At 46.4% G+C, this 22,027-nt stretch overlaps 1 protein-coding gene across 1 annotated transcript in view; it reads left to right on the top strand.

Moving 5' to 3' along the window:
- TATDN1 (TatD DNase domain containing 1) overlaps nucleotides 1–22,027 on the top strand; it is a 221,603-nt gene that overhangs the window by 128,729 nt on the left and 70,847 nt on the right. The window contains exons 4-8 of the mRNA XM_086966195.1: nucleotides 3,216–3,279; nucleotides 5,350–5,493; nucleotides 5,588–5,630; nucleotides 8,530–8,615; nucleotides 8,702–8,742. Of these exons, the coding sequence (XP_086822321.1) occupies nucleotides 3,216–3,279; nucleotides 5,350–5,493; nucleotides 5,588–5,630; nucleotides 8,530–8,615; nucleotides 8,702–8,742 (378 nt within the window). The remainder of the gene's footprint in view (nucleotides 1–3,215; nucleotides 3,280–5,349; nucleotides 5,494–5,587; nucleotides 5,631–8,529; nucleotides 8,616–8,701; nucleotides 8,743–22,027) is intronic.

The raw sequence follows: 22,027 nt of genomic DNA, 5'->3' as shown, positions 1-22,027 counted from the left end.
ACCTGTTTATGTTCTGAGCTGCGCCGAGATACCTATTCCGGGGTAACTTGTGCGAATTATAAATTAAGTTAGCATAACGTAACATGGAGTAGGTAACGCTTCTTCTCCCTCACCCACTACAGCCATATCATACCTACACCATTTGCCCGCATTGAAGCTGATTGAAGTGGCGTGAAGCTGATGGCTGATTGCTGATTTGCAACCCTGCCTGATTTGTTGATTACAGACGCAACTGCTGCTGCATGACTAATTTTGCTTTGGGAACTTCTCTTAAAGGGTCGTTCAGCTGATTTTGCATAATGGATCTTGAGCTTCACACTCACTCTCACTCCTGATGTCGGACTTGAACTCTTCATGGGTTCTTACTAACACCCACGTTTTCCCTATTCTTTATAAAAGGTATTTCTTTCCTTTATGGAACGTGCTATATTGCTTATTGATGATTTGTTCAAACCAGTATTTTTACTATCGATTCTTTACTAATGGAATAAAAAGAAATAGAAACACGTACTAAACTCTTAATGAGACTAAACCCCTCAAAACTGATCAAAACCTTTCTTTATTGACTGAACATAAATGTATTATTGAAATTGTGATGTATAGCTCCTGATCTTCTCAAAAACGACGGCAAAGGTCTGTCGCAGGGAAGTGAGATGAAACTCGCGCGTAAATTACTGGAGCTGGGATCTATCCTGTTTTTGTGCGAGACAAAAATGTCAAACTGTTTTATTTAAAGTAGCACACCCAATCTGGAATCGGTTTCCTGCTGAAATTACGATTTGCAAAGGGCCTGATTTTCCTTTTTGCTGAGGTAGTTTTCTCATTATCTGCTGGCATCACCAAAGTGAAGTGGCACTGAGCCTGGAATGCTAGATGCCATCTCCCACAGGCGTGAACATGACCGTGATCACGAGCATTTCCTCTGCCACTGGTTTTTCTATGAGCAAGAAACGGTGCTATTTTTATCTTAAAATTAGGTGAGAGATGCATGCATGCTATACCTGGAGGGCCAGTTGTGGCATTCAGGATGAGCGCCATAATAAATAGTGTGTAATACATGAAAGATTTCACCAAGTAATGTAATCCACATGAGGATCACTTGTTTTTACGTTTTACAATGCAGAGGCAGACGTTATGATGGCTATATGTGTGGCAATAAAGCGTCGGTTTTAGAAAGTACATCATGACATATCAAGCTGCTCCCAGTGTTGTTAAAAACATCCATAAATGCTGTAAATGTGTTTCTTTTTTTTACTGTAGATCAAAGGAGCTGTGTAATATTTATAAAAGACAGGCCACACAAATGTTTTCCTGGCAAAAATGTGTGCCCTTTTCTTCCACATAAATATACCTTTTGTTTATATTTTATGGGGTTCCACTTCCCTTGCATCCCACTTTTTTCTCATTATTATTCTATAAGCATTACTGCCCTCTGGTAAAGGTAGGTGTTAACACCCTCAGGAGAGTTCATTAATCCTGGTAAATTGTGTGGAATTATGGGTCTTAACTAACCCTGGGCAGAGCCTGCAGAGTTGTACTCCATGGAATTTCCCAGAGTTACTGGAAAACTCAGTGAAATTCTGCAGAGTTCCATGCCCTGGCTTGAGGAAGTTCAATTAAAGTGGAAGCCTCAGCCACCTTAGTGCAGCAGCTAAGCTAACCCGTACCCAACTCAGACAGCAAGAACTGAAGTGTGCATGGCGTATTGCGTGAAGGCATGCCTGACCCAATCATGGGATTTCATCGGGACAGGCATGCCTTCACCTAATATGCCATGCACACTGCAGTTCTTGCTGTCTGGTTGGGTTAATTTGTATTCTCCACAATAACATAGTCCCAGATGAAACACTGAATTGTCCCCTGTAAAATAATGGCACTAATGACACACACAAGTATTAGTTTAGTGTGGATTTGTTTTGTTGGAACAATTCAGCTTGAGTACATCATGAAGGTTAGTCCTAAAATCTCAAAGGAAATCGACCGGTCCCAAAATCCCCAAGTCTAAGAGTCATCCTTGATTGCTTTATAAAGGGTTTACACACTTTGTCCTTGACCAACAATCGTTTTCTGCAAAAAATGGCTGGTAGCACGTCCTCTTTCATTCACAGGGTTACGAATTTTTTTGCTTTATCCTAAGAGGGAGGGATTTTGGGCCCTATTTATCTTTGATGGTTTGTTTCTGGACTTTATGAGGTCCCGGGGTAAGCAGCAATGGCACCTGTGTTAGTCGCCTGCAGGGAAGGGCGAGGGGACATCAGGAAAGAGCCCTGTTGCCCAACCCAGCTCTCACACTTCAGGAAGACCTCTCACTACTCTTTCCATTGAATCTTGTTTTACCTGCAAGAGAAGGCGAGGAGACCTTAGGAGGGTGGCAGTTAATCACTGGGTTTACATATAGCATTGATCCCCTGCCCCCCACTGTCATCCTTTCCGAAGGCTGATCGAATTGGCCTATCTCTGCAAGGCCCCACCCATGGAATGCTGTCCCCCCAATGGCTGTTCTCTTGTGGTCGTCCCACCCACTATAAGAAGGAGGGTTCCTCCCCCTTTTTATAATTTGCCCTTCCTTTTGTGACCTTGCAGGGTATGATCCTCCCCTATGCTGCGACGCACCCTTAACGGACACCCATGGAGTCTGCAGGCCTACTTGTATCAACCTTGAGCATATGTAAGGCAGAGAAGACCCTGAGAGAGTGTGCTAAGTGGGACAGAAGTATGGAAAAAGATGGGTGGGAGAGAGTGTGCTAAGTGGGACAGAAGTATGGAAAAAGATGGGTGGGAGAGAGTGTGCTAAGTGGGACAGAAGTATGGAAAAAGATGGGTGGGTAACAGCTTAGTGGTCTGAGAAAAAGCAACATGGAAAACCTTCAGTTCACAGTAGCGCGATATTTTCTGCTGATGGCTATCACTGATGTACCATAGAGTACTGTAGAAAAGTGTGTGAGTGACCCACGACAAAAGCCTGCAGCATCCTAGCTCCCCAGAACAGAGCCCCACGGCTCACATCTGAACTGCTTGGCAAAATATATTTGCTAGCTAACATTTTTTAGCTATTGGACTAAATAAACTAATTATTGAATCACCAAAAATATGCTTAGATATGTCATAAACATTTGGAAAGGATGAAGATGCATTCTAACTGTTATTGAGCCTTTCCTCAATCAGTATTTTTGATGGCACACATTGTGAAATGCCTGTAATGTTCTCTACTTCAGTTTATGATTACAGGTGGAAATCTCGAGGACAGCAAGGAGGCCCTCCAGCTTGCACATACCAATGGTATGTATACCATGTTTTTTTAACTGCTTGTTTTCACAAAAATAAGTTCCCTTGTGGCAAGATGAGGGCGACTATATGTTTTAGTTGTTGGTGTGTGGCCTAAGCACCTGCACAGAATAACAGTTTACCCACAGGCTGCGGTTCAAGATATCTGTAAGTCTATAAATAAAATTGATTTATTCTTTAAAATTCAGTTAACTACACTGTTTTAACAATTACAAGATGCACTCTTTTAATATTAGACTGAGAAAAAAATGACTCCCTGTTCAAACCTGCTTCTTAGCAAACACGTTGTGTGTTTGTTCCTATTGGGCCCGATTCTCTAAGCAGTTTGTGAACTTGTGTTAGACTTAGGTGCGCAAAAGGGTTGTTACAAGTGTACATTCACATTTGGCATTCACAAAACTTGAATCTACTCTTTTAAAGTGATGTGTTCACCGAAAATGACACCAACATGGTATAAGTTTACAGGTTGCATTGTAATTACAGGGGTGGGGAGTGGGCGTTCCATCACAGGGATGCCTTCAAATATGTATGAACACCTGGAAAATTATGGGCCATATGTATCAAGCTAAATTGCGTTTGCAAACGCTGAAATTCGCATTTGCGATCACAATTTAGCTGTGTGCTATGTAGGTAGGCAAAAAGCTACCTGCAAAATAAGGAATCGCAAAAATTGTGATTCCCTATTTTGCGCTAGCATTTAGAGAATCGCAATTTGTGATTCCCTAAATGCTATGGTAGTAGGCATCGCAAATTTCGATATTGCCTTAAGGAATCGCAAATTACCACCAACTTCAAGTTGACGGCAATTTGCGATTTCCTTTTAAAAAACACTTTTTTGCTTTTTTCAAAGTGCCATGTAGCACACATACATACATGCACATTTCAGTGGTGCAACTGGGTGTCCTTTTGGAACCCTAGCACCCTTGAAATTGCGAGCGCAATTTGCGAGTAACTATTGGTACTTCCCTGGAAACGCGGCCAAAATCTGGAACTCCATTCCTCATCATATCAGGACTACCCACTCCTTTGTAAAATTCAAAAGACTGCTTAAAGTCCTCTTCCTCAATCGCTCCCTTTCGAACTGATATCAGCCGCCATAGCTCTACCTCCTCGACCTCCCCGACCCCTGCCTCGCTCCCCCCCCCCGAAAGAGTTTCAGCTCAAAACAATTCGCGCACTCAACGAGGTCATTTCAGGACCTCCTTGCCTTATTGTTGCACAGCGTGCTGGGACTTCCGAACCAATATCTATAATATTTATTTTTTGTATGATTCTGCTGTAAAGCTCTCCGATACCCTTGGGTCTGGCCAGCGCTATATAACACTCCTTAATAAATAATAAATAAATTGGGCACTCGCAAATTGCGTGCGCAATTCCCATTCATTGCTATGGGCCTACTGGCCCATAGCAATGAATGGGAAGCCATTCCTTAATTGCGAGAAGCAATTAAATGCAAGGGAATCGCAAAAAAATTGCTAATTTTTATTTACATATCGTTTTGACATTCTCAAATAGCAATTCTCTAAAAATCGCTATTTGAGAATCGCAAATGTATCCTTTGATACATATGCCCCTTAGAGTTTGTGGGTATTCGCAAACTGGAAGGTTGAAAATTTACTTCAGTCAGTGGGGGAATTGTGAAGCAGCAACCACAGCATTGATCAGGGTACAGAATGAGTGATTACCACAGACAAAAATATTTTCCTTTTGCAAAAAAAAATCAAAGTACAAATATTCTTTTGCGAATTGTTTGTGAAGCCCGTTTTATATTTTGAAGGTGAAAATACTTTTGTCTGCGGAAAAATTTGAATTCACAAGAAAATCTCAAAACTGCTTTAGGAATTGGAAGCTGGTGCAGATTCCAGGAATCCTCTTGAAATCCTCTTTGATTTCCCAAAAAAACATATAAATTGCTCCAAATACCAGCGTAATTCTAATACATTTACTTTCGCTCTTTTTTGGGACTCCGTCCACAGTGTTTTATGTTCACTTCATCAATGATGCGCCAGTTGAAGATGTTTGCTTTCGCTGCATAATAAAGTATGAGTTTGATTTTGTACTTAGACAGGTTTTACAGTACAGTTGGCTGCCATCCCACGCGCTGTGGAGAATTTGAACAGAGTGACCCTGACCAATATTTAGCGGCACTCCAAAATCTAATCGATCAAAATAAGGGGAAAGTTATAGCCGTTGGAGAATGCGGTCTTGGTAAGTTTTACGCACAGGTTGTATTTCACACTAACTTAATTAAGTGTCAAAGGCTAAGACAGTTACCGGAATAGATTTTCCTTTTGTCTTGCAGATTTTGATAGACTACAATTTTGTCCTAAGGAAACCCAGTTGAAGTGAGTAAATTCCTGTTTTTAGTGCGTACATTTTGTTGTTCAAAAGTCTTAGAAACCATGCCTGGCGTTTCCAAATGCAAGGGACAGAATCAGAGCAAGGGAAGCACAATTGGAAGTATTAGCAATAAGGTTAGATATGACGTTAGTACAATTTGACTAGGGTGCATTTAAAGTGTCATCGTTACCATAATAAATAAATTCTATCTGAACAAGGTTATACATTTTGCTTCTGATTCTCCTCAACAGATAAGTTATGTACAGACTGCTACTGTAAATGAGAGATGAGATTCCACGTTCAGCCTCTTTCCACCGATAATTCGATTTGACAAGATGTTAGAGCTATCAGATTTAAAAATAAGGTTCTAAAGATGAAAGGCAGGCTGGGAGTCAATTGTTTACATCAATGAAATGTCCAAGTTACTCTGCAGAGATAACAATAAAAACGAGACCTATATTGATCAAAAGCGTCTAGGTGTATAGCTATGGATTAGAAATGTTCTTATTCTGTCATTATTAATTCCTGAATAAAAAAGGATGTGTAGATGAGGGGTCTCCAACAAGTAGCTCGGGGCCTACTAGTAGCTCCCAAGAACCCTAGAAGTAGCTCTCCGAGATAAAGCCAAACCCTGTACCTCCTTTAGAGTATATGTGCTTATGAAAGAAGCAGCACTGTTCATCTAAAGACCCTATGAGTGTTCAATGGCAGGGTCTCATGTTAACATTCAAACAAACACTGTCATCCTACGGGGTCTGTCACACGAACCTCTGCCTCCACTCTCAATCTAGCAAAGTCACAAGGAGATTGGTTATGTAAGCCCTGCTCTATCAATCACACTATGAGGAGTCTAAACAATAGGCAAGGAAAGAAGAGCACCAGCAGTAGTGACAGCAATAGCCAGTGTGGCCTCACCAACGTCTGCGACTGCAGAAGTCAGACTGAAAATGGGCGAGTTGGGGGCATGATGAGCCTCGGAGCTGGGGAGAGCAGGGTCTGGATCCAGAGCTAATATAAATAAGAGCCTCAGGTGCATGTGTCTGTGCATGCAAATGTGCATATTGGTATGTGTCTGTCTGTGTGTGGCCCTCCCGCAAAACAGTATTGATCAATGAAGGTATGCCTGGTTTTAAAGGCTACCAAAGCTCTATGCTGCACCTATTATAAGGGGTTAATGTCTGGCCTAACTGTATCTCTTCATAGAACAACAGTGATAATGGCATAATATTGGTCATCCTTGATGTATTTTGGGCTTTCTTAGTCTAGTTGTGGCCTGCTGGTGCAATCATTGGACTATTAGGGATGGCTATAGCTAGACCAGTCATTCTCTTGACATGATAGTGCCCCCCTCCCTTGCCTAATAACATGGATATACTGGCCATTTCTTTGTCCATTCTTGCCACAATGGTGGCCATGGTATAATGGTGGGCATTCTACGCATTGTTTAGGCTACCATGGTTTTATGGCGCGTCCATGGCGAATTATTAATTAAGGAGTCTGTCTTTGTACGGGATTCAAGCATACAGACTGTATGGGAGAGCTCTACTGTGCCCAAGTTGTATCCATACATGTTTGAGTCACACCTCTTCCCTTGCTAATGCACTTGTTATGACAAAAACCATCCTGGTTGGGCTATACGTGGCGATACATAGTGACATCTATCCGTTGTACGTCTCCTTGCATATGTGGAGGAGCTGATAATGCAGTATGCTTCTTCCATCATCAGAGTACTCCGCCTTAAGTGATAAACAATGAATAATTGAACTGTATAGTACAACTCATGATGGCTGTAAAAATCAATACTTGGGGACCCATTATGATGGCGGGCAGATCGCCACCACCCCGCCATCACAACCACATTGACCCCCGCCATATTACCATGGCGGGGGGTACCGCGGCGTAGGGTACCGCGGTGGACGAAAAGTCCGTCCACCACTTTTCCTCCGGTTGGCAATCGTCATAATTGCCAGCCGGGCGGAAAAAGACAACAATATGATGGCAGCGGGGGACATGCCTTTCCATGGTGGAGACTTCATAATGGAAAGGCATTCGGAAAATCAGTTTGGGGGCCCATTGCAGGCCCCTGGGGGGTGGGGTGCTGCACTTTGGGGGTACCCATGGTACCCCCCCACATTGTAATTCCCAAGGTGGCAGGTACCGCGCTGTGCCTGCCACGTTGTGCATCGCAATGCAAAACATGAGTTTTTAACATTAAGTATGGTGTTGCAGCCAGCAGCACTGTCCGCAATGTTAAACTACCAGGATGCGCCCGCCAGTGTGGCGGGCGCATCCTAATACGGCGGGCGGGACCAGCGCACCTATGGCGGATTGTCACAGCTCCGCAGGGATGCCATCCTAATAGGCCCCAAAGTGTTTAAAGAGAAAAACACAGTACTTTGCCTTGAATACATGCCTTTACTATAGGATTGATATTTTTCTTCTTGACTCCATTCTTTCTACAGCATTTGTTGTTTTCATTGATACTAGTAGTATAGTCAGGAAGTGCACTGCTTGATGGTAACAAGGTTCAGCGAGTCTGTTATCTCCAGCACATTATTATATCAATGTTTGTGTCTGGAATGTAAACACTGGCTAGGAAATGCTTCACAGGAGCGAGGTGAATAAAATATACGAACAGGCTATTTAATACATGCGCTTTTGTTCAGAAGGTAGGACATCAAAAACAAAACAAAGATAAGTTCACTTTGTCTTAAAAAGGAAATGTATTTTTGAAATAGCTTTCCAGTTATCTCTCAATGCTTAGCTGCATGTGTAACAAGTAAGCCAATTAGGGCTATTTGGCCACCGGATCCTTTCTTTCTGATTTACTGTAGTCATTTACATCAATTACCAGTTTCCATGTTTTTTTTTATATTTTGGATTTTGTTACTCTTCTGTTTTTAGGTATTTTGAAAAGCAGTTTGACTTAGCCGAGCAAACTAAATTGCCAATGTTCCTTCACTGTAGAAATTCACACAAAGAGTTCTTAGGTGAGTATGTTTAACCTATGGGACATTTTAGAAAATATGTTGTAAAACTGTCAGTGTTGCTTACATTAGTTATATTTTATTAACAGACATAATGAGAAGAAATCGGGACAGGTGCTGTGGTGGAGTTGTAAGTATTCACTATAAAGTTTATGCAGCTCTTCATTTTAAGTTGATCCGATTCCGTATTAATCTGGTAACTTTGAATCATTGAAAGGAAAACAGTCCTCACAATTCAGTATAGCTTTCATGTACCAAAATGCTGTTTAAATATGTAATTAAATGTCGCAATACCAGATAACCATCAGGATTAAAAACTGACATAGGTGATTTTGCCCATGTTGATGGAATATCCCATACTATCATGGTCACTGAATTTTAATCTTCTACTCCTGTTGTGAAAACATGGTAACTGTGGAATTTACTCAGGTGAGGCACAGGATGTGGTCACTCATTCTCTTCCTGTAATCGCATTACAGGAGGATTCATGCTCTAGACAACAGCCTTTATTCTCCATTAAAAAACTGTTCCCTGACGAGCTGAGCTCGTCATGAGCAGCGAAGGGGTTAAAAGTACTTGCAGCCGTACTTGCCTGCCCACCAGCTCCGTTCAGCACATTACTGTAACCTGGTAGTTCCCAGGTTCAAAAAAAGTGCTTGGGAGGGAAGGAGCTTTCTGGTCAGTACGACCCGACTTTGGAATACACTGCTGGTGCAGATTAAGAAAGAAAAGCAACTGCTGTCTTTTAGGAAAGCTTTAAATATCTGGCTGTTCTTCCTTTGAGCTGTCTCTATCGCTTTTTTCTGTTTTATGCTGAGCTAGCGCCATGATACCTTATGATGAATGTTTTGCACTTTACAAATCTCCTTTTCATTTCATTTCAATGTATCCTCAAAGTATATAATAATGAAATAGCTGATAATCAAAATGTATGATTGTACCCTCAAATGCGTTGCTCCTGGTAATGGTGCTTTAAAGTGCCTCTACTGCTGCAGAGCGCTCTTAACCTTGAAGCAATGAAAAAGAGTGGTATTGACGTGGCAGTTATGGATGACGTTGACCAAGTCTTGGTTCAAGAATTAATTTACAAGATTTTTATTCATTGACCAGGGGTATGTGGGCACCTAACCAGGATCTTTGCTTCACCAGCATGTACCTTATAATTGTCCAAATCTCTAAATGTATTCCCTGTGTGACCATACTCTTAATTTGGTTCACTTGAGGAATCATTGCTTGTGTTCAGATGTCCATATGGCTGGACTATTCGGTCCACTGTTCTTTGTGTTGCATCTAGCAAGTGGAGTATGGGTCCGACTCCTTCGATGAGTTCAGCAGCCTCTACCTTGACCGTCCAGCGCTCTCCATTCTAGTGATGTTTATGGCAGGAGAGATTATTAGTGACTGGGTCATTAGTAACCTGTTTGGGCTGAGTGGTATCCAGGGCCGGACTGGGAACAGAAACCGGCCCTGGCAAACAGCTCAGCTAGCCTCCCCTGGGGTGAGGGGGAGTGCAGCTGAGCAGTTTGCGAGGGCCGGTTTCGGCCAATTTTGTTACAGGGGGCCGAAATTGCCGACCCCCGGTAACAAAAACGGCGCCCCAGGGGCCCAAAACCAGTCCCCACCCTAGAGGCCTACCGGGTAAATAACCGGTGCCCGCTATGGCCAGTCCGGCCCTGGTGGTATCCATCTTACATCAGGCCACACTTTTACTCATCACCATGTGCAACAGTCCTCTGGTCTTTTTGGAAGAGTTTGTGGTACTGCCACAATTACTCTCTGCTCCACCTACTACACTCAGAGTCCCCACAGTCCTCTTCCTGGGGCACACAAGTGTTCCAGCCACATTCTCCCACATGGTGGACTTGTCCAGTCTCCTTTTCTGAAGCCTTGACTTTTTTGTGCCACCTACCTTGTGTGGGCCGGTCTCTTGGGACCACTGTTTGTTTGTGCAGATCTGCACCATTTTATTTAGCCTCCAAGACATCTCTTCACCATTCTGTTTTATTTAAAGTTCCTCATTACGAATCCACAATTTCAACCTCCCAAATTATTCGTAGGAGATATTTGCTGTGTGCTGGGGGGGGGGCATAATTAGCCTGGAACCTGGCTAGTTATGTCCCCTTTATGCTGTTTTAAAATCACATGCTTGGAAATTTATTTGCATGTCACTTGACCTTTGCTTTGTGCACTTGTTTTTGTATTTTACTCATTTTTCACTGTGTTTTAAGTTTATTCCTCACGGTCTCCAGAATAGCATAATTTAAACTTTAACTAAGCAAAACATATTTCAGATGCAATAAAATATATAATCCTAATTCTGTAGAGATATTAAATCAAATGAACTTGACCTACTTGCATTTATCCAATGTAGTGTGTTGTTAAACATATTACATCACACTTAGGGCCCGATTACGATCTCGCTGGGAAAGCCCTACGGCTGACTCGGGCCCGTAGAGCTTTCCGAACGACTCGGGCTCCGAGCTACCGACTACTGAAAATCATCAAAGATCTTCTATGAGCATTGCTACTTGGATGCTGACAAAAAGGCTAAAGCTGCTGTTTGACACACGGTGCCGAAGAATATATTTCAACGATGGTGCAACTCTTCACTTGCCTGCTAATTATCGGGGTCTAGGTCATTTATTCAGTTTGCTTGAGAATCAATGAAGCATCTAGAAAAGAGTAGGTTACTTAACTGTAACACAGGTACTCCAATATGGGTGCTTTTGTCAGATTCACTTACCCCGCTTCCATCCTCCCCAGTGAATGGGATGTTGCATGTTTATGTGACAACTGCTCAGAATCTGAACAAGGGGGGTGCTGGGGAAGGGAACATTACAGGATAGAGAAGGATGTGTAAAACTGAGCTCAGACGGTTTTAGAAATGTCCCTTTGCTTAGATATGACATGAGTAGTAAAAAGGTATACCATCGAGCAGACTCAAATGTGACAGTTATCCCGCCCCAAAATGGATATCATTCCGTAGCCAGGACTTCTTAGGCCCATCTCCACAGGTGACGTTACTTCTGTAGTAGGGGATCTCTGTGTATAGTACCAGAGGGTCTGAAAACAAACAAAGCTCAAAGGTGTACGCTAACCGCGCTGGCCAACCACAGTCCCTTACTCACCCAGGGGTCAAAAATGATTCGACACAAAAGGCTCTCAAGGGATGAGGAAAATACCCATCAGTCACCATACGGATCCGCCCTTCATCATTTGGGATTTTATCCGGACCACCCGTCTGAGAAAATCAGTGCCACAATCAAAGGATGACCTGGTGGTGAGGAGGTCCCTTAAGTGGTTATTGATTACAGTGTGGTCTGCCACTCGATCTTAATGAGTGGAAAAAGACATGGGACTGGGGTGTGCAGTGCAAATAAATAAACTCACGTTGTGCAGTAGCACTAGCATCAAAGTCCTGGTCCTGATGAAAGCAAGGACGCAATAGTCTATGTTTGCTGAAACATGTCGACCGACCCTACCTCAGGCATTCTACCTAACTTGACTGCCTAAGGTTATATATTTTTAACCTTGGTATTGAGAGCATACACAGAATAAAAATCGTTCCGTGCTCTTTTGACCAATTTTAACACACTCTTTTGTCTTGGTTTCTTTCTCACTCACATTTATTTGCACTGCACACCCCAGTCCCATGTCTTTTTCCACTCACTAAGATCGAGTGGCAGACCACACTGTAATCAATAACCACTTAAGGGACCTCCTCACCACCAGGTCATCCTTTGATTGTGGCACTGATTTTCTCAGACGGGTGGTCCGGATAAAATCCCAAATGATGAAGGGCGGATCCGTATGGTGACTGATGGGTATTTTCCTCATCCCTTGAGAGCCTTTTGTGCCGAATCATTTTTGACCCCTGGGTGAGTAAGGGACTGTGGTTGGCCAGGCGGTTAGCGTACACCTTTGAGCTTTGTTTGTTTTCAGACCCTCTGGTACTTTTTGTTGTTTCCAGGTTCTTTGGGGATTGTACCCAGAGCAAGGTCTATAAATTTCCCCGAGGTCCTCTTTTACCGTAGTGTTTTTTGTTGATCTCTGTGTATAGTCATAATCTAGTGAATAGTCCGGCCCATGTGCGTGGACCCCGGAGCAATCAAAAATAATCTCTTAAAGTGTCGAAAAAATGCAGAACTGCACAGACACTTAAGAGAGAATTTAAAGACATATAATGCAGCCTACAAACAGGCTACACTGTCCAGTACTTCAGCTAGAAATTCCACCAAAAATCCACAAAACAGCAAAGCCTGTCCAGATTTCCCTTGCCTTCAGCAAAAACCCCTCTGGAATGATAGAGAGGAAGACATGGACAGACAAGCCCCATAGGTTGCCATTATGTGGCTCAGAACAGGATACTGTGCCTTTAAGAGAACTTTCCAGAACTTCACAGTATCCCAGAATTCCCTGCAGGTCCCTCTACTTTCAGTTCTTTTTTCCGGCTCCTGCTAGCAGGACCCTGGAGCATTGAGCTCTCCCTTTTTGGGACTTATTTGGTGTTTTTTCACTATTTTTCAAAGATTTAGTACTTTATTGTACTGTGGGGCTTTCTTCTTGGTTTTCTCGCTCTGTTTTTTTGTGGAATATGCCTGCCTTATTCGACAAATGCCCGGAGTGCTCCAGGAAAAAGGCCAGGTCGGACCACCATGAGGTGTGTATCCTCTGCCTTCCAGCTTCTCATGTTCCAGTGGAGTGTGTTATCTGCCAAGGCTTCTCTGGAAGGACCCTGAGGGAAAGGAAGAAGATCAGACTTCAGGGTCTCGAGAAAAGAACACTGAAGGCACAAGGTGGGTCTGGAGGGGCTTCTTCTGCCCATGCTGAGGCTCCTGGGGGGCTCCCCAGGGGCAGGAAGACCAGCAAACGTCACCATTCTCCACCTGGGTCCATTGCGCCCACTACGGCGTCGAGAGGAATGACTGCGGTCTGTTCCCCATTGTCGGAGACGAAACGACGTCGAGGCTCGGCGTCGAGGGATGTTACCAGACCTTTGAAGTCTCCGGTGTCTGTGTCGTCGTCGTCCTCGTCGGCGTCGACGTCGAGTGATCGGCGTCGACGAGCCAGGCGTCGGCGCTCGCCGTCGAGGCGATACCGCCGTTCGCCGTCGGCGAAGAGGAGGCGGGCGTCGTCGGTTAGTTCCTCGCCGTCAAGGTCGCCGTCAAAGCCAAGGTCGCCGTCGAGGCGCAGGAAGTTGCCGTCGAGGCACAGGAGGTCGCCGTCGAGGCGCATGAGGTCGCCGTCAAGGCGCATGAGGTCGCCGTCGAGGCACCGAGGTTCGACGTCGAGGCAGCGAGGTTCGACGTCGAGGCACCGAGGTTCGACGTCGAGGCACAAAAGGTCTTCGTCGAGGCATGGAAGGTCGCCGTCGAGGTGCCGAAGGCGTTCGACGCCGAGGAAGAGACGCTCGACTTCCAGGGGCCGACGCTCGCCGTATGGTCGCCGTTCTTCGACGCCGAAAAGAGGTGGAAGTAGACCTGACACAGTGGGAGGTTCGCCTGAGTCCCAGGCTGGAAAGGAAGGGGGTTCGCCGCGCTCGGTGTATTCCGAGGTGTATACCCCGTCGGGGAAGATGACTCCCCTTCCTCCGTTACCGAGGGGTCCCCGTCCGAGGACACCTACGCCGCCTCCGTTGCCTCCACCGCAGCCTGGATCAGGGTTGCCTGAGGAGCCACCTCCGGTTCCTCCGAGGTCGACTTCGTTGCCTAAGCTTCCGACGCCTCCAAAGGGAACGCCTAGACCAAAGGCTCCGTCCAAACCCAAGTCACCCGTTCCGGTGGACCCGGTTGATCGTCCTCGGCCGAGGAGGTCCCGTTCACGCTCCGCACGGAGAGGAAGATCAAGGAGTCGCCATAGATCCTCCACCAGATCAAGGCGTCGCCATAGGAGGAGGGGGTCCAGGTCCCGCACGGACTCTTACAGGACCCATACTTCGTACTCGCCGACCTTATCGGACTCTCCAGAGACCAGGATCTCTCCAGTGGACGACATTGCCACGTTCCAGGAGGTTCTCCTGAGGGGGGCTGCGAAGTTAGGTATCACGGTGACGGCTCCAACACCTATGACGTCCGTGATATTCGAGACGCTTCACAAGAAACACTTGTCTCGACCTCTTCTGCCTCTGGTCCCTGGATTGAAGGAACCTGCGGAGGAGCTGTTCCTCACGCCAGCGGTGGTGAAAATTGCAAAAAAACACAGTTGATGGACAGAATGTAGAACAATGTCATACATTCACCCCAGTACAAGGATCTGGGCCTAAATCCATTGTTTTTTTGCACTCCACACCACCCTGGGTTAGACACTGGCTATATGCAAATCAGCTCTGACCCTGTGCCCCATGGGAACAGTCCAGTCCGAACTACCAAGCCATGTCTTTCCCAGAACGGAATCAAGCATCCAAGGACCGGTTTCTGGCTATCAACCTTCATTCAGCCTGGATAGCTTGACTCCAGTGGTGTGGAGAGCCTGGTACTCACGTCTGAATATACCCAGCACACTCTGGGTGAAAATTGCAAAAAACACAGTTGATGGACAGAATGTAGAACAATGTCATACATTCACCCCAGTACAAGGATCTGGGCCTAAATCCATCGTTTTTTTGCACTCCACACCACCCTGGGTTAGACACTGGCTATATGCAAATCAGCTCTGACCCTGTGCCCCATGGGAACAGTCCAGTCCGAACTACCAAGCCATGTCTTTCCCAGAACGGAATCAAGCATCCAAGGACCGGTTTCTGGCTATCAGCCTTCATTCAGCCTGGATAGCTTGACTCCAGTGGTGTGGAGAGCCTGGGACTCACGTCTGAGTATACCCAGCACACTCGGGGTGAAAATTGCAAAAAACACAGTTGATGGACAGAATGTAGAACAATGTCATACATTCACCCCAGTACAAGGATCTGGGCCTAAATCCATCGTTTTTTTGCACTCCACACCACCCTGGGTTAGACACTGGCTATATGCAAATCAGCTCTGACCCTGTGCCCCATGGGAACAGTCCAGTCCGAACTACCAAGCCATGTCTTTCCCAGAACGGAAGCAAGCATCCAAGGACCGGTTTCTGGCTATCAGCCTTCATTCAGCCTGGATAGCTTGACTCCAGTGGTGTGGAGAGCCTGGGACTCACGTCTGAGTATACCCAGCACACTCGGGTGAAAATTGCAAAAAACACAGTTGATGGACAGAATGTAGACCAATGTCATACATTCACCCCAGTACAAGGATCTGGGCCTAAATCCATCGTTTTTTTGCACTCCACACCACCCTGGGTTAGACACTGGCTATATGCAAATCAGCTCTGACCCTGTGCCCCATGGGAACAGTCCAGTCCGAACTACCAAGCCATGTCTTTCCCAGAACGGAATCAAGCATCCAAGGACCGGTTTCTGGCTATCAGCCTTCATTCAGCCTGGATAGCTTGACTCCAGTGGTGTGGAGAGCCTGGGACTCACGTCTGAGTATACCCAGCAGACTCGGGGTGAAAATTGCAAAAAACACAGTTGATGGACAGAATGTAGAACAATGTCATACATTCACCCCAGTACAAGGATCTGGGCCTAAATCTATCGTTTTTTTGCACTCCACACCACCCTGGGTTAGACACTGGCTATATGCAAATCAGCTCTGACCCTGTGCCCCATGGGCACAGTCCAGTCCGAACTACCAAGCCATGTCTTTCCCAGAACGGAATCAAGCATCCAAGGACCGGTTTCTGGCTATCAGCCTTCATTCAGCCTGGATAGCTTGACTCCAGTGGTGTGGAGAGCCTGGGACTCACGTCTGAGTATACCCAGCACACTCGGGGTGAAAATTGCAAAAAACACAGTTGATGGACAGAATGTAGAACAATGTCATACATTCACCCCAGTACAAGGATCTGGGCCTAAATCCATCGTTTTTTTGCACTCCACACCACCCTGGGTTAGACACTGGCTATATGCAAATCAGCTCTGACCCTGTGCCCCATGGGAGCAGTCCAGTCCGAACTTCGGTGGTGAAGGCCGCTCCGTCCCGGCTTCTGAAGAAGTACAGGGCCCTGGATTCGGACCCTGCATTCCTGAGAATGGATCCGGTACCAGATTCGGTGATTGTGACGGCGGCCAGGAAATTACATTCTACCTCCCCGTCATCCACTGTGCCGCCGGATAAGGAGAGTTGGTGGATCGACTCAGCAGGAAGGAAAGCGTGTGTGACCGCTTCCGCAGCCATGAAAGCTGCCAGCGATACAGCTCTGCTAGGCCGTTACGACCGGGCGCTGTGGGACTCCCTTCAACAGTTTGTGGAACTGTTACCGAGGGACAAGAGGGAGGACTTCCAGGAGATCCTCAAGGAAGGGATGCTGGTTTCTTACCAGGTGATCAGTGCAGCGGCGGACACCTCCCTGTTGGCCGCACATGGTTACTGCCATGGAATCAACCAGCGGCGGCATGCCTGGCTATGGCTCACGTCACTCAAGCCGGAGGCCCAGCAGCGGGTGGCCAATCTGCCGTTCTCCGGAGAGACCCTTTTCGGGTTCTCCGGAGAGACCCTTTTCGGTAAACACGCAGATGATGAGATGGCCCGCATGAAGGCGGAGGCAGAGACCCTGACGGCAGTGGGCTTGGAGAAGCCCAAAGAGAAGAAATCCTTCAGGCCTTTCCAGAGGCGCTACAGCGCACAGGGACGAGGACGGGGACAGTCCTCGGGACAGCAGCAGCAACAACAGCAGCAGTTCTGGAGACCCTTCCAGAAACGTCAGAAAGGAAGAGGGGGCCAACAGTCCTCTACCGCGAACAAGGGCCCGGCCGGGTCTCGACCCTGAGCGGTTACTTCCCCTTCATCCGTTACCCGCTCTGGTGGGGGGAAGCGTTCAATTTTTTCTGGCAGAGTTGAGAAAAATTACTCAGGACAAGTGGGTGCTGAATATTGTTTGCAATGGATACAGTCTTCTGTTCATCAGCCCTCCTCCAGCGATCCCTCCGGTCAGCTTGCAGTATCAACTGCACGAGCTCCAGGCGGAGGCCGATATCCTGTTAAGGAAAAGGGCGATAGAAGACGTACCTCTGTCACAGAGAGGAAGAGGTCTGTACTCCCGGTTCTTTCTGGTTCGCAAGAAGGACAAGAACGAGTTCAGGTCCATTCTGGACTTGCGACAAGCAAACAAATGGATTCAAAGAGAACAATTTCGCATGCTGTCGTTGCATCAGATTTATCCTTAGTTGCAACAGGTGGACTGGCTTTGTGCCATAGACCTACAGGATGCGTACTTCCACGTGCCCATCGCGTACAAACACAGGAAGTTTCTGCAATTTCAAGTCGGCACCAACCATTATCAATACACAGTGCTACCATTCGGGCTGAAATCTGCGCCCAGGACATTCTCGAAGTGCATGGCAGTGGTAGCGGCACACCTCAGGAAGAACAAGGTGTTTGTCTACCCGTACCTGGACGATTGGTTGATCGAGGCCTCCTCCTTCTCGGAAGCTCAAGCAGACTTCCAGAAGACGTGCGTTCTCTTGAACAAGTTGGGGTTGCACATCAACATGTCCAAGTCTGTCCCGATCCCGGTCCAGTGCATTCAATACTTGGGAGCCACCATCAATACGCTGTCAGCAAGCGTGTCTCCTTCGGAGGAGCGACGGCGATCGATCCTTCGGAAGGCTCAGGCTCTTATGACCGCTCCATCTACAACAGTGAGGATGGTGTCTTCTCTACTGGGGTTGATGGCCTCTTGTATCTTCCTCACTCCTCATGCACGACTACACATGAGACCTCTGCAGGAGTGCTTGGAGGACCAATGGGACCAGAGGAAAGGATCTTGGGACGACAAGATAAGACTGTCTCTGCATGCTCTTAAGTCTCTGAAGTGGTGGTGTTCAGCAGAGAATCTCCCCTGAGGGGTTCCCTTCCACAAGGACATTCCTACTCATACGATTGTGACGGATGCTTCTCTCCACGGCTGGGGAGCGCATTCGGGAGACTTACAGATTCAAGGGACGTGGTCTCAAACGGAGTCCACGTATCACATCAATTTCCTGGAACTCAGGGCTGTTCACTTGGCACTGAAGGCCTTTCATCCGTCCTTCCAGACCAACTCTCTGCTTGTACAGACGGACAATACGACCACTATGTATTACCTCAACAAGCAGGGGGGGGGTCGAGATTGCGCACCCTGTCTCGGGAGGCGCAGACGATCTGGCGCTGGCTTCTGGCCAGAGGATTGACGATAACGGCTACCCATCTGCCAGGTGTGCAGAATGTTCAGGCAGACGCACTGAGCAGACTGATTCAGGAAAACCACAAATGGGTCATAAACGACGACGTACTAGGAGAAGTCTTCGAAAGGTGGGGGACTCCAGACGTAGATCTGTTCGCCACCGCCGAAAACAGCAAATGCCGAGACTTCGCCTCCAGGTACTACCAGCAAGGGACGCTGGGGAATGCACTCTGGATCAACTGGTCGAACAGCTTTGTTTACGCTTTTCCGCCCATTCCCCTGATTCCAGCGGTGCTCATCAAGCTGTCCCGGTCTAGGGCACGGATGATCCTGATTGCCCCGGAATGGCCCAGACAGTGGTGGTTCACGGACCTTCTACACCGGTCCCTCCTTCCACACATACGGTTGCCGTGCAGGCCGGACCTTCTCACGAAGTTCGGGGGGCAGATGTTGCACCCCAACCTCTCGTCCTTGAGTTTGGCGGCATGGCTCCCGAGATAGTGCAATATGGCCATTTGAATCTGCCCGAAGATTGCATGGACATAATGAAGGAGTCTAAGAGACCTTCCACTCGGACTTCCTACGCTTACAAGTGGAAGAGGTTTTGTATCTGGTGTGTGTCCAGGAACTTTGACCCTACGACGTGCAAGGAAGATGTCATCCTTCCTTACCTTCTGCATTTGGCGCGGTCTGGCCTTAATGTGCATTCCATTAAGGTTCATCTCGCTGCATTGACTGCCTACAGGAAAAGCCCTTCACAGACTTCCTTCTTCCAGATCCCTGTGATCAAAGACTTTTTGGAAGGCTTGAAGAAAGTGTTCCCTCCTGTCAGGCTTCCTTCGCCTTCATGGGAATTGAATGTGGTGCTGTCCAGTTTGATGAAGGAGCCTTTTGAACCCATTCATAAGGCTTCGTTGCAGCACCTGTCCTGGAAGGCGGCGTTCCTTGTGGCCATTACATCGGCCCGCAGGGTGAGTGAAATTCAGGCGTTGTGTTGTAATGAACCTTATACTGTTTTTCATGCTGCTAAGGTTGTTATGCGCACTCACCCTAAATTTCTTCCCAAGGTTATTTCTGAATTTCATGTCAACCAGACTATAACTTTGCCTACGTTTTTTCAGAACCCTTCATCTCCAGCGGAAAGGTCTCTACATTCCCTGGATGTTAGGAGGGTTTTGAAATTTTATCTGGATAAGACCAAAGGTATTCGTAGGTCAGACCAACTGTTTATCAATTATGGATCGGTCAGGACGGGTCTTGCGACCTCTAAGCAGTCCATCTCTAGGTGGATTGTGTCCTGCATACAACTGTGTTACCAGAAGGCTAATAAGACCTTAGGAGGTAAGCCTAAGGCTCATTCCACCAGGGGCAAAGCTGCCACGACAGCCTTGCTCCGTAATGTGGCGATTGCAGAAATTTGCAAGGCCGCCACTTGGAAGTCGGTTCATACCTTTGCTAAGCATTACTGTCTGGACACTGATGCCAGAGCGGATGCTCAGGTTGGACAGGCTTCGCTGCGGAATTTGTTCGCGCAATAGTGTTGTTGGTTTCTTTTCTCCACCGCCGCTTTGGTGTGGGGATGGGCTTGCCATTCTATTCACTAGATTATGACTATACACAGAGATCCCCTACTACAGAAGGAGTAGTTTCTTTTCTGTAACTCCAGTTCTGTAGTCGGGGTATCTCTGTTATAGTCATAAGCGCCCGCCCTCCTCCCCAGTGGAGACAGATATTCATGTGAGGAATGCTACAGGTCTGGCGTGTTACGCCTTCAAAAAGAACTGAAAGTAGAGGGACCTGCAGGGCATTCTGGGATACTGTGAAGTTCTGGAAAGTTCTCTTAAAGGCACAGTATCCTGTTCTGAGCCACATAATGGCAGCCTATGGAGCTTGTCTGTCCATGTCTTCCTCTCTATCATTCCAGAGGGTTTTTGCTGAAGGCAAGGGAAATCTGGACAGGCTTTTCTGTTTTGTGAATTTTTGGTGGAATTTCTAGCTGAAGTACTGGACAGTGTAGCCTGTTTGTAGGCTGCATTATATGTCTTTAAATTCTTTCTTAAGTGTCTGTGCAGTTCTGCATTTTTTCGACACTTTGAGATTATTTTTGATTGCTCCGGGGTCCACGCACATGGGCGGGACTATTCACTAGATTATGACTATAACAGAGATACCCCCACTACAGAACTGGAGGTACAGAAAAGAAACTACTCCTTCTCAGTCACATGAACATGGTTGGTCATGTAATCATAGGGGGCGGTCATGTGTCTGGGGGTTGTGAATTTGCATAGTAAGCTTACCCAGACCAGTCACATGGCTCTAGAAGATCATGTAACTAGGGGTAGTGATGTCACCCGTGTGGGAGCAGAACCTTATGCCAACATTCAGAACACCCTAAATTCAGGTCATCTCAAGTTTTCTTTTTACCTTAGACGGTTCTGCCCCAAGTTGTGTTGTGCTAAAAGGCACCCTCCCCAGCATCCATTTAGCAGATTAATAGTCATAAGTAACAGGACTACTCAATAATTGTGTTCTAGATCAGAGAAAAACTAAAGAGGTTTATTACAAATCCCAAAATTCAAGCAGTACAAAATAGATGCCATGACTTTTCCAATGCAGAATTATACAGAGTTGTCAAAAGCAGAAATAATCCAAGTCCCAAATGAGCAGCAAAATCATAAAGAAATTGGACAGCATCTCTAGTGCAATGGAAAAGCCTTCTAAAATCTGGCTCAACCCGAAAGCCAAGGAGTTCTTATGCATAATGGTTGCATAGCAAATTGAAGAAAGGACAGAATCATTGTAGCATGATCACAAGTAACAATTTGTTTGGAAAATCAGAAAGTTAACTACCACTTTTTATGTTCAGGCCCACACAGGCCACATTTATTTATCTAAAACACAGCGTTAAGCCTACAACCTCTTGTAGAGGCCGGCCGCGTTTGCAATGGTTCTTATGCTTGCGTAGCCACTGGAGCCGGCTCAAAGCCTTAACACAGCGCCGTGCCTACAACTCTCTCAGGAGAGCCGGCCGCGAGGCTTATGGAGGAGTAGACAGAGGCTCATCACACGTGGGCATGCGCCCACTATTCATAGGAGGTATATAACAGGCAACTAGCCCAACCGTAGTAAACAGCCCAACAGGGCACATCTGTCTCCGAGCGAGACGAAGGCCAGAGCAGCAAGTAGGAAGAAAGAAAGTATAAGGAGCAAGAGAG

This window comes from Lissotriton vulgaris, chromosome 4_1 (assembly GCF_964263255.1).
Source record: "Lissotriton vulgaris chromosome 4_1, aLisVul1.2, whole genome shotgun sequence".
Taxonomy (NCBI): domain Eukaryota; kingdom Metazoa; phylum Chordata; class Amphibia; order Caudata; family Salamandridae; genus Lissotriton; species Lissotriton vulgaris.
Note: the sequence above shows the minus strand (reverse complement) of the source record. Positions and strands in the feature narration are given on the sequence as shown.